We start from the raw sequence: 16,230 nt of genomic DNA, 5'->3' as shown, positions 1-16,230 counted from the left end.
TTGAAGCTGCAACTGAGTAGGGACCATGGTGGGGGGATTAAATCACTGTGGCACCTGAAGCACATTTCTTAATGACCTGGATAGTTCTGTGAAGAACATCTAACAAATAAAGAAACTGGGAATCATTATTTCCTCCAATCTATTCAGAAGAAAATACTTCAAGAAAATGTCACTAAGTGGAGGATTTTCTTTTTAAGAAAATCAGAATATACAGTAGATGACAAATGACAGTGTTTTAAAATGCATAGATGACCAAAGCTAAATTCTTGTGTCTATAATGATGGTCATTGCTTTGCTAGTATTTTAAAGGCTATTTAAATCAAGATATATTTTTTTTACCATAATATTTACCCTTTTAAAGTACATGTTCAATGATTTTTATTATACTCACACACATACTAAACAACCATTACACTACACAATTATAGAACATTTTCATCACTCCAAAAAGAAACTCCATATCCAGAACCAGTCACTTCTCATTCTCCATTGTCCCCCAGCTTCCGGCAACCACTAATCTACCTCCTGTTTTGTGGATTTGCCTATTCTGGCTTTCCATATAAATGGAATCATGTAGTATGTGACCTTTTGTGCTTGGTTTCCTTCACTTAACCATAATAATGTTTTCAAGGTTCATATTGCAGCATGAATCAGCACATCATTCCTTTTAATTAATGAATAATAGGCCATCATATGGATGATCACATTTTTTTATCTGTTTACTGTTTGATGGACACTTAAACTGTTTCCACTTTTGAGATACTATGAATAAAATGCTGCTCTTTCATTTGTGTGCGTGTGTGTGCGTGTACATACGGTTTTAATTCTCTTGGGTATATACCAAGGAGTAGAATTTCTGAGTTATATGATGACTCTCTGTTGTACATTTTGAGGAACTACCAAACTATTTCTAAAGCAACTGCACCATTTTACATTCCCACCAGCAATTTATGAGGGTTCCAATTTCTCCACATCCCTGTTAACACTTCTTATTGTCTATTTTGCCCAGTGGATGTGAAGTGGTACCTCATTGTGGTTTTGATTTACATTTCCCTAATGACTGATGATGTTGAGCAGCATTTTATGTACTTATTGCCCATTTGTATATTTTCTTTGGGGGCACCAAAAAAAACTTAAATCTTTCACCTATTTTATAATTGGGTAATTTATCTTCATATTGTTAAGTTTTTCAGTCTTTTTCTTCAGAATTATTTTTCTAGAGATTGTAGAAAAGGACACTGAGTTCCACCTCGTTCAGTCATAGCTTTGAGAATGAAGCATAGCTTTATTGATTTGGATAATGATAAAGTTGAAAATATTTACTGAGCACTTATTTTGTGCCAGACCACTCTGAAACCTTTACTAACTTACTGTGAAAAGGAGAGCCATTGCCAGGGCCACATGTTTCTTCCCTGGATGCTCATCAAGATCAGTAAAGATTGTTTTTAAGGAAGAACCCATGTGTTCGTTTATCTCCTGGGGCAGGGAAATGCCCCTGTCTCTCCACTTCCTGCCAAGGAAGCAGAGCTAACAGAGAACACACATCCATTGGCATGTAACCTCCCGCCATGTTTTAGCTTTTTATACCAAACTAGTCATCATGAGACTTAGAACAGGTGCTTATCAAAATGCTTATCACAATGCTTATCAAAATGACAAAGGAAGAAGCCCCACAAAACAATCTACAGAAGAATATGCAGCTAGGCAATGGGTTCATTGTCTTAGACCAATTGTAGCAAAGTCAGCTCAGCTAAAAGGCAGACATTGAGGTGATGGATATGCAAGGAGGAGTATAGGAGACAAAAGGAGGAGGTTCTTCCCCAAAGATAAGTCATGATGGGAGGAGCAAAAGCAAGGACAGGCATGTTCTTCACCAGGCCCAATCTAGTACAAAAATTAGTTCAGTTATAGGTTTTATCTTTTTAGGTGGTATATTTCTAGAACACTTATTTCTTTTCCTCCCTTCATCCCTCTGCCCTTAAAAATCAAGCATGACAACAAGAAAAAAATGGGGGGTTTGAGATGGTAGAACACGACCCCAAATCTTCACTTTCAATATCACAACTTCCCTGTTTCCAGAAATGACCCTTTTTTTTCATACCCGAGTTCTGAGATCTCAGTTAACAACTCTAATATTCCAAGGGGGCCAACTCTTGGATTTGCATCACTGAATACAATTCTAGCCATTAGCATGTTAAAGAGTGGAACCCCAGACAGACTGGGTAGGACAGAACCTCTTACCAAGATGGCCACCAACCAAGATGGTTCTCAGTGGGAACTTCCAGCATCTTAGAGTACCTTCATTTATGTGAACAAGTTCACCTAAAGTCAAACCTCAAACAAAAGGCTCCAGGCATAATTTCACAGAATCAAAGCCAAACCTCCAAATCCTTTAACTTCATGGCCTCCTAAAGTCCTCAGGCTTCCCCTGGCCCAACTCTCATGTTGAAACCTTTCTCTTGACAATATCTAGAGAACCATGGAAAGGACAGGATGGTGTTGCGGGCTGAGTTATGTCCTCCCCAGATTTACATGTAGAAGCCTAAGCCCCTAGCATCCCAGAATGCAGTTGTATTCAGGGATGGGCCTTTAAAGACATGATTAAACTAAAATGAGGCCGTTAGGGCGGGCTTTAAACCAGTCTGACTGGCATTCTTGTAAGAAGAAATGTAGACACAGAGAGAGACCCCAGGGATGTATGTGCACAAAGAAAAGACCATGTGAGGACGTACAAGAAGGCACAGACTGTAAGCCAAGGGGAGAAGCCTTAAAAGAAACCAACCCTACTGTCACCTTGACCTTGGACTTCCAGCCTCCAGAACTGTGTGAAAATCATCTTCTGCTCTGCGAGCCACTGAGCCTGTAGTATTCTGTTGTGGCAGCCCGAGCACATGAATACAACAAGAGGTCCCCGGGGAAGGAGGGCCCTGGGGTCTCCTCCTGGGTGCAGCCACTCACCCTGTAGTAGTCAGTGCTGTACACGTCCCGGGACATGCCAAAGTCCCCGATCTTCACTAGGAGGTTCTCGCCCACCAGGCAGTTCCGGGTGGCCAGGTCTCGGTGCACGAAGTGCTGCGACGCCAGGTAGACCATGCCTGCAGCGATCTGCTGGGCGATGTGCAGCATCTGCGACTGCGTTAGTTCCGTCGGTGGGTTGCCCTCGGCCATCAGCACCGCATCCGGTCCGTGCGCCCTGGGGAGGACACGAAAGGCCTCATGGAGCCTCGGCCCTTTGCCTTGAGGGGTCCTGTGCCCCTCATCAGCTGCTGGTGTGGGGATACTGCTTGCCTTAGTGAAAATAAGAGGCAAGGACAATCCATCCATAGTTTTACCTCCAAAGCCTCCAGAGTATCCAGGCTTAATTTCCCAGAAAGTCTAACATTTTCAGGACCCCATGGGCCTGAACAGAGCTCCCTCAACATACAGACAGGTTCACCTTTTAGGGCTCTGGAACTACGCTGGGGTCAGGCACTGGCTAGATTCCAAAACCCTAGAAAGCAATGGGTGGCTGAAGCAAAAACAGAGTGAACAAAAAAATATGCAAATTAAAATAAAACACTGGGGGAGAGTTTCACTCTCCTGGAGTCAGGAGTCATTGCACCCCAGCAGGAGCCCCAGCTCTCCCCCTCTCAGCCACGTCCTGCAGCAGAGGGCCCTCACCCAAGCTGGTCCCTCCAGAGTTAATCCCCACTTCACCCATTCCATGGCCCAACATGGTTTCAAGCTACCCTTGTCATCCTCAAGCCCAGCTCGGCAAAATAACTGGGCATCCTCATCCCAGGCATTCATTCCCAGTGAAAAATACCATCTCCTTCAGCTCACCCCCATCCCTGATCTCCAGCTCCAACTGCACTGGCCACCACAGAGGGCAGCTTTTTGAATCACAAAACATTTAGTCTCTCACTGGGGCAACTTTTATTCCCTATACTATGTGTGGGGAGTGCTGAAGTATGGTGCTGTTGTAGATCTTCTTTATCTTCTGTCTTATCCAGTTTTTTCCCAGCTGTGTGGCAACTTAAGGCATCTGAACAGTGGCATGTGCTTCAGGGAAGGGAGGGTCTCAGTCTTAGGATGCCACTGTTAACCCCTTACCTCTACCCTGCATTCCCCAACTTAGAATCCTGCCTGGTGAGCTAAGACTGGAGTCACTGCCCTGATGGACTGAGGGCACACTGCAGGGCCAGGAGGAAAGGCTACTTGTGCTGCTGGACCTGCCAGGACAGTCTAAGGGCTTCTCCCTTCCAAAGGCAAACAAGGGAGAAGATCCTTCAGGACAGTTGGAAGCACTTCAAATAAACATAGAAGATTCTGAACAAATTTTAAAGTGGGTGACCCCATCCACAGTGTTCCAGAGCTGTATCAGTATTTGAAAATAAGAGCCAGAATTATTCAAGAACATCCAACTTGTCTTGCCCCTCCTCCTACCGGCCAGCCCCATAGTCCCTCCCACCATGGCTCCAGCCATAGTGGCTCCCAAAACACACTGTCACCAGACATTTTGTTCTTGCATTTTCAGAGAATAAGCACTGGACAAGGAGGTGGGGAATTTCCCAGTTCTGGCTGTTTCCAGCCCTATGACCTGGGAATGTCTTTTAGAGCGTCCAGTTTGTGGTTGTTGCTTTTCAGTTGTTCAGTTCTGTCTGACTTTTTGTGACCCCATGAATTGCAGCACACCAGGCTTCCCTGTCCTTCACTATCTCCTGAAGTTTGTTCAAACTCATGTCATTGAGTCAACGATGACCAATCTGTAATTTTCTCATTAGTCAAAAATCCAAAGGTCTATTATGTTGGGTTATCATTTGATTTGGCTGTAGTTGCTAATTTGTGTCTGACTCTTGCGACCCAATGGACCGTAGCCTGCCAGGCTCCTCCGTCCATGGGATTTCCTAGGCAAGAATACTGGAGTGGGCAGCCATTTGCTTCTCCAAGGGATCTTCCCGATCCAGGGATCAAACTTGGATCTCCTCCATTGCAGGTGGATTCTTTACTGACTGAGCCACTGGGGCTGTCACTTAGGTTCCTTTTATCCGAAGACATCTGGATATAACTTTTCCTGTTTTTGTACAAGGCAAATCCTAACACATTTATTTCACCTCCATTCAAACTCCAGCCCTGACTGCCAATGGTCATACCGAGGCGAATACAGGAAAAGCCTTGGCTTCTTTCCGCTCAGACTCTCTCACTGGAGTAAGAAGTCTTACGGTGCAGTGGCCAAGGTTCTAGGTTATCAGAAATGAAGTTGATCTCCTTCGAACATGCTAGTTTTGACCTCAGGGGGTGCAGACATCTCTGGGTCTGCTTCCTCATCCTGTGAAGTGGGGATACTGATTATGCCTTCCTAATACGATTTCACTGACAGAAGAGGCTTTAGACACTGCTTGTATGGGCCTTGTGGATTTTCACTTGAAAGCCAGAGGGAAAGGCTTTGAAATAGAGTTTTCCTTAAAAAAAGAAATGGATGGTGATATGAAAACATGCATTATCCCCTGTGCATTTCTTTTTGTGGTTGGCCTGTGACGAGGCTCTCAGAACTGGCCCCATTCCCTCACTAAAGGTTACTCAAGCCCAATCCTTCCTATCACTAAAGGGGCAGGGGAAAGTGACAGTATTTTCACTCATCATAGGAAACGCCAGGAAAGGGATCTAAAAATGTACATAAATTATGAGAAATCGTGAAACACCCAGAAAATGTAAGCCAGGGTGAAATCGTCACAGATTCAATTCAAAGAGTGAACTGCTGTGACAACAGGTAATCTGTGGCTGAAATAAGGCTGTTTTACCTCTCACCGATGTGATGACATGAATTTGACTAGGCTCTGGGAGTTGGTGATGTACAGGGAAACCTGGCGTGCTGCAGCCCATGGGTTCGCAAAGAGTTGGACATGACCAAGCGACTGAACTGACTGACTGACTGACCCTCTCCTATCACGTGTGCCTGTGTATTCATGAGGTTGCATGCAGGCGTGCCAAGTTGCTTCAGTCATTTCCAACTCTCTACTACCCTATGGGCCATAGCCTTCCAGGCTCCTCTGTCCATGGGATTCTCCAGGCAAGAATACCGGAGTAGATGTTGTCCCCACAAACTTTCTTCTCTGACACATTTTCCTCTTTATTTTGGTTGATGGATCCGTAATCCTGGGAGTTACACCTTCTGCATTACGGCAGCACCTGGACTGCTCTGTCCTCCAGTTTCTATAGGCACTGGACAGAACTTTCCACAAAATTAGCACTGGGAGCTTCACAGAGCCACTGGAAGTTTCAGGAACTGTACAATTTAAGGAACAAGTCAATTGCTGGGAGAAAGTGGAAGGGGGAAAGGGTACTGCTGTGTTTAGAAATGGCATCACATGGCTTGTACAGTCTGGATCATTTTGACCCTCTATAACCTCATGAATGGGATTTCCTAGGTGGTGCTAGTGGTAAATAATCCATCTGCCAATGCAGGAGACCTAAGAGACATGGGTTCAATCCCTGGGTGGGGAAGATCCCCTGGAGGAGGGCATGGCAACCCACTCCAGTATTCTTGCCTGGAGAATCCCATGGAGAGAGGAGCCTAGTCCATAGGATAGCAGAGAGTTTGAAATGACTGAAGCAATTTGGCACATCTGCACACAACCTCATGAATACACATGCACACATGATAGCAGAGGGGACACAGCCTTATTTCAGCCCCAGAAATCCAGACTCCTCTAAGAATCTTTCTGTGGCAAAGACTTTAGGAAAGAGAAAAAGTTAGAGGCCAGTGCAAAAGGCCACCTCTGTGTGTGCAAAACCTCCATCCTGCAGCAGTCCACTCCACAGCATTAGAAAGCAGGCGCTCTTCAGGGCCCCCTGCCCTGTACCCCCTCCCCTGCAGGGTGGTGCAGGCTCCTGCATTATTAACCAGACATTTCTCCTGCTCGGTTCTGTGTATCTTAAGTAGAAAGTCCTGGTGTAAAAAGAGGGCAGGCAAGGCTTTTAAATAAGTTCTTAAGAGGAGTGCAAGCAAAGGTGACAACACCTCTTTGCTTCACTCCACAGGGTACCCTGCAGCTTTTGGAAATAACAACGTATTTCACCTCTTTCAGGAGAACATGCCTCAAGATGGGAAGAGCCCCTCTGGGCTTGCAGAGCAGGTAGCAGGGTCACGATTCTGACCAGGGAGGCTTCCCTCCCTGCCTTGGCCTGTTGTCTTCCAGTGTGGGTGGCAGAAACACTCAGCCACACTCTTGTGGCTCTTCAATTCAGTTCAGTTGCTCAGTCGTGTCCGACTCTTTGCAACCCCATGAACCGCAGCACGACAGGCTTCCCTGTCCATCACCAACTCCTGGAGTCTACCCAAACCCATTGCGGCTCTAGAACACTACAAAACGCTGCTTCCCTTCTGGTTTTTAATGGCCCCTTCAAGAGGAAGTGTTGATGTGGTTGAGACAATGAGATTTGCAGCGAGGGGCTGTGGGTTTGAATCTCAGATGTCATTCACTAGTCATGTGACTGTTTTTTCAACTGTATACTGTGGATGTTGGTGTGCTTTGTGCTGTGATAAGTCACGTCAGTTGTGTCTGATTCTTTGCAAGCCCATGTACTGTAGCTCACCAAGCTCCTCTGTCCATGGGATTCTCCAGGCAAGAATACTGGAGAGGGTTGCCATGCCCTTCTCCAGGGGGTCTTCTCCACCCAGGGGCTGAACATGCATCTCTTAGGTCTCCTGCATTGGCATGTAGATTCTTTACTGCCAGAACCAAATAGGAAGTCCCAGGGATAATGGTAATAATAGCTTATTAAGTTGATATATTTAAAACATTTAAAAAACTTAGAAAGACTCAATAAATAGCTGTTTTGTTTGGCCTTGCCACGAGGCTTGAGGGATATTAATTCCCTGACCAGGTGTTAAACCTAGCTCCCAGCAATGAAATTTCCTTGCCCTAACCACTGGACCGACAGAAGCAGAAGATATTAAGAAGAGGTGGCAAGAATACACAGAAGAACTGTACAAAAAAGATCTTCATGACAAAGATAATCACGATGGCGTGATCACTCACCTGGAGCCAGACATCTTGGAATGTGAAGTCAAGTGGGCCTTAGAAAGAATCACTACGAACAAAGCTAGTGGAGGTGATGGAATTCCAATTAAGCTATTTCAAATCCTGAAAGACGATGCCGTGAAAGTGCTACACTCAATATGCCAGCAAATTTGGAAAACTCAGCAGTGGCCACAGGACTGGAAAAGGTCAGTCTTAATTCCAATCCCAAAGAAAGGCAATGCCAAAGAATGCTCAAACTACCTCACAATTGCACTCATCTCACACGCTAGTAAAGTCATGCTCAAAATTCTCCAAGCCAGTCTTCAGCAATATGTGAACCGTGAACTTCCAGATGTTCAAGCAGGTTTTAGAAAAGGCAGAGGAACCAGAGATCCAATTGCCAACATCCACTGGATCATGGAGAAAGCAAGAGAGTTCCAGAAAAACATCTATTTCTGCTTCATTGACTATGCCAAAGCCTTTGACTGTGTGGATCACAATAAACTGTGGAAAATTCTGAAAGAGATGGGAATACCAGACCACCTGACTTGCCTCTTGAGAAACCTGTATGCAGGTCAGGAAGAAACAGTCAGAACTGGACATGGAACAACAGACTGGTTCCAAATAGGAAAAGCAGTACGTCAAGGTTGTATATTGTCACCCTGCTTATTTAACTTACATGCAGAGTACATCATGAGGAACGCTGGGCTGGAAGAAGCACAAGCTGGAATCAAGATTGCTGGGAGAAATATCAATAACCTCAGATATGCAGATGTTCAGTTCAGTTCAGTTCAGTCGCTCAGTCGTGTCGGACTCTCCGCGACCCTATGAATCACAGCACGCCATGCCTCCCTGTCTATCACCAACTCCCAGAGTTCACTCAAACTCATGTCCACAGAGTCGGTGATGCCATCCAGCCATCTCATTCTCTGTTGTCCCCTTCTCCTCCCGCCCCCAACCTTTCCCAGCACCAGAGTCTTTTCCAGGGAGTCAACTCGTCGCACCACCCTTATGGCAGAAAGTGTAGAGGAACTAGAGCCTCTTGATGAAAGTGAAAGAGGAGAGTGAAAAGGTTGGCTTGAAGCTCAACATTCAGAAAACAAAGATCATGGCATCTGGTCCCATCACTTCACGGGAAATAGATGGGGAAACAGTGGAAAGAGTGTCAGACTTTATTTTGGGGGGCTCCAAAATCACTGCGGATGCTGATTGTAGCCATGAAATTAAAAGACGCTCACTCCTTGGAAGGAAAGTTATGACCAACCTAGATAGCATATTAAAAAGCAGAGACATTACTTTGCCAACCAAGTTCTGTCTAGTCAAGGCTATGGTTTCTCCAGTGGTCATGTATGGATGTGAGAGTTGGACTCTGAAGAAAGCTGACTGCCGAAGAATTGATGTGTTTGAACTGTGGTGCTGGAGAAGACTCTTGAGAGTCCCTTGGACTGCAAGGAGATCCAACCAGTCCATTCTAGAGGAGATCAATCCTGGGTGTTCATTGGAAGGACTGATGTTAAAACTGAAACTCCAATACTTTGGCCACCTCATGCGACGAGTTGACTCACTACAAAAGACTCTGATGCTGGGAGGGATTGGGGGTGTGAGGAGACGGGGATGACAGAGAATGAGATGGATGGATGGCATCACCAACTCGATGGACATGAGTTTGAGTGAACTCCGGGAGTTGGTGATGGACAGGGAGGCCTGGCATGCTGTGATTCATGGGGTCGCAAATAGTTGGACACGACTGAGCGACTGAACTGAAATGAACTGAACCCCTGGACCGCCAGGGAACTCCCAATAAACAGCTGTAGTCACTTGAAAAAAGGGCCCTTTTCTATATTCCCTTCTTTGGAAGGTAATTCAGGAGAATTCTAAGAAGAAAAATTGTAATCTCCTTGAAAGCAAGGACCATGCTTGACTCCTTATCTCCCAGCCAACCTAACATATGGCCTGTTCTTGTTGGTCCTCAATGGCTTTGGGATGAATAAAAGGCTTGGGAGGATAACTGTAGACATCTGTCTTCACAGAGAAGTTCCAATGATACTTGAGGACACAATTCGTGGCAGCATAAGGACATGGTTCCCTCCCAGAAGGAGAGGACAGACTGTAGTTCACAGCACAACCTTGCACCTGAGAACCTGATTCTTGGCATAGAAAAGCTTTTTCTCCCAGAATTCAGCAGGTTCTGAAATTGAGCAGAGGAGGTTTTCAACAACTCCCTGCCCTGTACAAGCTGCCAAGGAAGAATCAGGTGCCTGTTCCTTCTGGAAGGCACGAAGGAGAACTAGTGATGGAGCTGAGAGTGAAGGAATCAGCACACACACACACACACATGCACGTGCACAGTCTGAGCTCACAGAGGCATTTACTTGAGTCCAGGTAAGTACATTTGAATTTTTTATTCTACATTTTGGGGAAAGCACCATTTTAAAATAGGGACATAGCCTTGAACATGGGAATAGAAGGAAATTAGTTCTCCTATAAGCAGCTAGACCTCAATTAAATGCAGGTTCTTTTCTTCCTTTCACATTAGATAAGTCAAACTGTGTATAAGCTCCCACTGTCCTCTCTCCTACCACCTGTGTATGTGTATTCATGAGGCTAGAGACGATCAAAATGATCCAGACTGTAAAGCCATGGGATGCCATTTCTAAACACAGTAGTACCCTCTCCCCATTTCACTTTTTGTCAGCAATTGACTTATCCTTAAATTATACATTTCCTGAATTTTCCAGTGGCTGCATGAAGCTACTGGTACTGATTTTATTGGAAAGCGCTCTCCAATGCCTGTAGAAACTGGAGAAAGACAGAGTAGTCTAAGTGCTGCAGCAACGCAAAAGGTGTAACTTTCCCAGGATTATGGATCCCTCAACCAAAATGAAGAGGAAAATGTGTCAGAGAAGAAGGGCTATGGGTGCAACATCTATTGATTACCTGCCATCACAATGGGTTTCCCTGGTGGCTCAGACAGTAAAGAACTTGCCTGTAATGCAGGAAATTTGGGTTTGATCCATGGGTCTGAAAGAGCCCCTGGAGAAGGATATGGCTATCCACTCCAGTATTCTTGCCTGGAGAATCACATGGACAGAGGAGCCTGGCGGGCTATAGTCCATGGGGTCGCAAAGAGTCAGACATGACTGAGTGACTAACAATATGTTAGCCATTTCTAACACACAACCTTAGCCATCACAATAGTCCTACCACCAGTCCATGAGATGGGTGTTATTATACCCCTTTTGAGGATGAGAAAACTGAGGCCAGTGAGGAACATCTTCTCTATTTCTCTTAAGTTAAACTATCTACCAAGGAATCACAGCTAACAACTGCTAATCTTTCAAAGATTAGATACATTTTAAAGAAAACAGCATGTTAGAGACAGATGTGTCTTCGAGAGGATCTAACTCAGACCCACCTGAGGGTTGAGGTGATTGAAAGTGGGTTGGGGACCCACCCAAGGGCCCCAAGCAGCAGATGCAGAACAGGAGGGAGAACTGTGTCTTCCAGCTCTCACCACTGAGACTTCTTACTTTTCCCATTGTGTAAGATCTTAACTGTGTGGCTTCCATTTGCATGTCTGCTTAATGTAAATAAAAGCATCACTTGATTTCCTTCACCAAGGAGTATAGGGTCAACACACTTATTCTCTCCCCTGGTAGATACAGGATAAGAAAACTCACTATGGGTTCCAGTAGGGTGACCACAACCATTCTCGATCTCCCTTATCAAACCCAGCTACCTTTCAGTTTCCCTCACTGAGGCAGTTGGTGTATGAGTAGAAATCACCACTAGCAGGATTCAAGCTTCTGCTTGTTGAAAACATCCTACTGGCTTCTATGCCACGAGCTTTCTATTCATTCTAATTCAGCCTCATGCTGACCCTGCTGGCTCAGTAGTGTCATCAGCACAGCTAAGAGACTTGCCCAAGGTCATTCAGCTAATACATGTCAGAGCTGAGATTCAACTCCAGCTCAGCATCCTGCCTGGATCATTAGTGTCACCTCAAGAGACACTGCTCTGCAATGCCTTTCACTTTGTCAGGTATCTCTCACTTGCTACATCCTGCAGCCCTTCCAGGCCCCTGCACCCATTGCCCCAAGGAAGGGACCTGCCTGAGAAACTGCCACTGAAACTAGACCCAGTTTAGCCAGTGCTAAAATCCAAGTGACAACCCTATTTAGCCACTCAGCAACTCCCTTTATCCATCATGCTTTCCCTTTCCTCATTTTGCCACCTTCCAGTTTCTCCCTGACCTGATCTGTATTGATCCCGATACTCCTTGGTGAAGGAAATCGAGTGATGCTTTTACTTACATTAAGCAGACGTGCAAATGGAAGCCACAAATTCAACCCCCAGATGAAGCTGGCCATCTTTTCCTGACTTCAGGGACTTGACTCGAGTCCCAGTCCTAAGTCTTCCCTAGACCTGTCCTTCCTTCTAGACGTTTCACTCTTTTGATGGTGTTCTTTTCACTCAGTCCTCTGACTTACTGACCTCCTGGTTCTGCTTTCTGTCCTCAGAACAAAGTCCAAATGTCCATCTTTCCAGCCATGATTCCTCCTACCTCCTTGTCTAAACCTCCCCTCGCCCTGGTTTTTTACATTGTCGGGTATCTCCAAGACTCATCACTCTCACCAGCCCGAGACTTTCCCTGTGACACCCGGGAGCCTGAGCTCTTGCTGCTTCCTTTATCAGAACAACACTCTTGCCTTATCCACCAGGCAAACTCCTACAGATCCTAAGGTCCATCTCAGATGTATATGTCATGTACCATTTAATAAACCAACACTCAATAAATGCAGGTGGGAAGGAGTGGAATAATTAGTGTCACATTAGTAGAGTTTGTTGGTTCAGGAAAAGAAGCAATGCAGTGGACTTGGGTTCTTTTTCTGTGGCAGGGATTGGTGGTGTCACCAGGATAGGTGGTTCCAGAGAAAGGTCCAGGAGCCCCTTGGTCATTCCTGGGAACTTCCTGTCCTCACCCCCAGATTGTATGGAGCCTACCTCCCACCTGGCTCCCGGCGCCTCCCGTACCTGAGGAATTTGTTGAGGTCCCCGTGCTTCATGTACTCGAAGACCATTATGAGCGGGTCGCCCTCCACACAGACGCCATAGAACTTGACAATGTGCTCGTGCTGGAGGTTGGTCAGCAGCTCAGCCTCGCGGTGGAAGTCCTTGCGTGCATTGTCGCTGGCATCCTTCAGTGTCTGAAGACAAGGGGCAGAGAAGAGAAACCGACACAGCTTAGACTGAGGGCGTGAGAGGGAAGCTGTCAAGAAGGAATTATTCTAGGGGGCTTGAGGTCCCTGGATGGGAAGGACATTCATCTCATGTATCACACACTCAGGTATCAAAAAATTGAAAACAAATGGCCTAATTCCTGAGGAAAAAAATGTTTGTATGAAGAACTGAGGAAATGCTCCGTCTGGATATGCAAAGTTTTACAGTTTACGAAGCATTTGCATAGGTGTTCTCCATTAAGCCACTGATATGAACTTTTCTTTTTACAGGATGTTGAATATATTTCTTTGTGTCATACAGTAGGTCCTTGTTTATTTTATATATATTAAATAGTAGTATATATCTCTTAAACCCAGATTCCCAGTTTATCCATCCCTCTTTCTTTCCTCTTTGGTAAACATGTTTGTTTTCTATGTCTGTGAGTCTATTTCTGTTTTGTAAATAAGCTCCTTTGTATCTTTTTTAGATTCCACAAATATTTGTCTTTCTCTGTATGATGGTATGATAATCTTTAGGTCCATCCATGTTGCTGCAAATGGAATTATTTGGTTCTTTGTTATGGCTGATTAATATTCCATTGTATATATGTACCACATTTTCTTTATTCATTCATCTGTTGATAAGCATTTAGGCTGTTTTCTTGACTGTTATGTCTTGGATATTATGAATAGTGCAGGTATAAACATTAAGCTGCATGTATTTTTTTGAATAAAGGTTTTCATCTTTTCTGGATATATGTCATGAGTGCGATTGCTGGATCACCGCAACTCTATTTTTAGTTTTTAAGGAACTTCCATACTTTTCTCGATAATGGCTGTACCAACTTACATTCTGACCAGCAATGTAGGAGGGCTCCCTTTTGGCCACGTGCTCGCCAGCATTCGTTATTTGTAGACTTTCTGATGATGGCCATTCTGAGTAGTGTGAGGTGCAGCTGTTAAGATTTTTATCATCATCATTTTTAACCATGGTCTGGTCCCAATCATTACCTCTTCCATTTGGGGGCCTGTTGGGCTTCCCTCATAGTTCAGTCGGTAAAAAATCCACCTGCAATGCAGGAGACCCCGGTTCTATTCCTAGGTCGGGAAGATCCCCTGGAGAAGGGATAGGCTACCAACGTCAGTATTCTCGGGCTTCCCTTGTGGCTCAGCTGGTAAAGAATCCACCTGCAATGCAGGAGACCTGGGTTCAATCCCTGGGTTGGGAAGATCCCCTGGAGAAGGGAAAGGCTACCCACTCCAGTATTCTGGTCTGGAGAATTCCAGGGACTATACAGTCCATGGGGTCGCAAAGAGTCAGACATGACTGAGCAACTTTCACTTTCACTTTTGCTTGTACTTTCTAGGCTGCCCTGTGCACCTCACCCCTACTCATATAAACTTTGTAAAGCTTTATATTATGAAAATATTTGGTAGAGAGAAGAACATAATAAACCCCCAAGTACCCATCTTCCAGCTTCAACGATGAAGACATCTCCAGTCTTTATTATGTAAGCTCTCCAAAAAGACTTCCCCAGCTTGTGCCCCACACATTGCTGGCTCAGGAAATGTCTGTGCCAGTGAGTTCAGGAAGGCCAGTCACGCTGCCACAAAAACCATGTCCAAGAGCATGCCAGACAGGCTCTGGTGCCCCTAGTTCTCTGCTAACTCCATTCTGCCTCCCACCACAGTGCCACAACAGGGCACAACTAGCATTTGTTGATGAGACACACATGCTGAGCTCCTGTCCTGTGCCAGTCCCTGACCAGAACTGCAGCGGCATCAAGAAGATGTTGACCTAAATAGCGGCCTCAGACACTCAAGAGCAAATAGGGTGATAAATCACAATTATAATTCAACCTCCAGACACAGTGCCTGAATGAACTGGCTCCCCTGCATCTTTATCCAGCTTGATCTCTTGACATGCGTATCTTGAAACTTATGCTTCCACCTTATGAAATGTCTGAAGCTGCCCAAATGACACTGGCCACATTCCTCCTGCCCTGTCCGTGTTCATCTCTCTGCCTGGTATGCTGACTTGGCCTGGGTCACCAATGTTGGAGGTTGAATAATACACTGCCCCAAAGGTGTCCACATTCTAGTCCCTGAATATGTTACCTTACATGGCAAAGGGGACTTTATACATATGATTAGGTTAAGGATCTTGATGTGGGGAGATGACCCTAGGTTATCTGAGTGGCTTCAATGTCATCAGAAACAAGGATCCTTATGAGAGAAAGGCAGGAGGTTTTCCCAATAGTCATGTGTGGATGTGAGTGTTGGACCATAAAGAAGGCTGAGTGCTGAAGAATTGATGCTTTTGAACTGTGGTGCTGGAGGAGACTCTTGAGAGTCCCTTGGACTGAAAGGAGATCTAACAATCCTAAAGGAAATCAACAGTGAATATTCATTGGAAGGACTGATGCTAAAGCTGAAGCTCCAATATTTGGTCACCTGATGTGAAGAGCAACTCACTGGAAAAGACCCCGATTCTGGGGAAAACGGAAGGCAGGAGGAGAAGGGGATGACAGAGGATGAGATGGCTGGATGGCATCACTGACTCAATGGACATGAGTTTGAGCAAACTCCAGGAGATGGTGAAGGACAGGGAGGCCTAGCGTGCTGCAGTCCACGGGGTCTCACAGAGTCGGACACAGCTTAGTGACTAAGCAACAACAAAGAGGAGCAAGAGAGAGAAGTGATTAGGATAGAGGCAGAGATGAGAGAGGGGAGGAGACACTATGCTGCTGGCTTGGAAGAGGGAAGAAGAGGCCAAGAGCCAAGGCATAAGCCGAGCCTCTAAAATCCAGACAAGGCAAGGAAAAGAATTCTACCCTAGACCCTCCAGAAGGAGCCAAAGCATCTCAACCTTAACTAAGAAAACCTAACTTCAGATATCTGCCCACAAAACTGTGAGAGAAATCATTTGCATTGTTTAGGCCCCTGAGTTTGTAGTAATCTGTTACAGCATCTGTAAGAATACATAGACTGCCACTACACCTGGTTAA

General features: G+C 45.3%; 1 protein-coding gene across 3 annotated transcripts in view; it reads right to left on the bottom strand.

Annotated features, from left to right (window-relative positions):
- The window catches only part of NTRK2 (neurotrophic receptor tyrosine kinase 2), a 409,841-nt gene that overhangs the window by 74,201 nt on the left and 319,410 nt on the right, over nt 1-16,230 (bottom strand). For all 3 annotated transcript variants that reach the window (XM_088838074.1, XM_088838072.1, XM_088838073.1), the window contains 2 exons: nt 13,038-13,210; nt 2,959-3,193 (listed from right to left, as the gene is read on the bottom strand). In XM_088838074.1, the coding sequence (XP_088694200.1) occupies nt 2,959-3,193; nt 13,038-13,210 (408 nt within the window). The remainder of the gene's footprint in view (nt 1-2,958; nt 3,194-13,037; nt 13,211-16,230) is intronic.

The sequence above is a fragment of the Moschus berezovskii genome, chromosome 7 (genome assembly GCF_049115385.1).
Source record: "Moschus berezovskii isolate FMDL1 chromosome 7, NW_MosBer_1.0, whole genome shotgun sequence".
In the NCBI taxonomy this organism is placed as follows: domain Eukaryota; kingdom Metazoa; phylum Chordata; class Mammalia; order Artiodactyla; family Moschidae; genus Moschus; species Moschus berezovskii.
The sequence above is the reverse complement of the archived record's forward strand: the minus strand, read 5'-3'. Positions and strand labels throughout refer to the sequence as shown.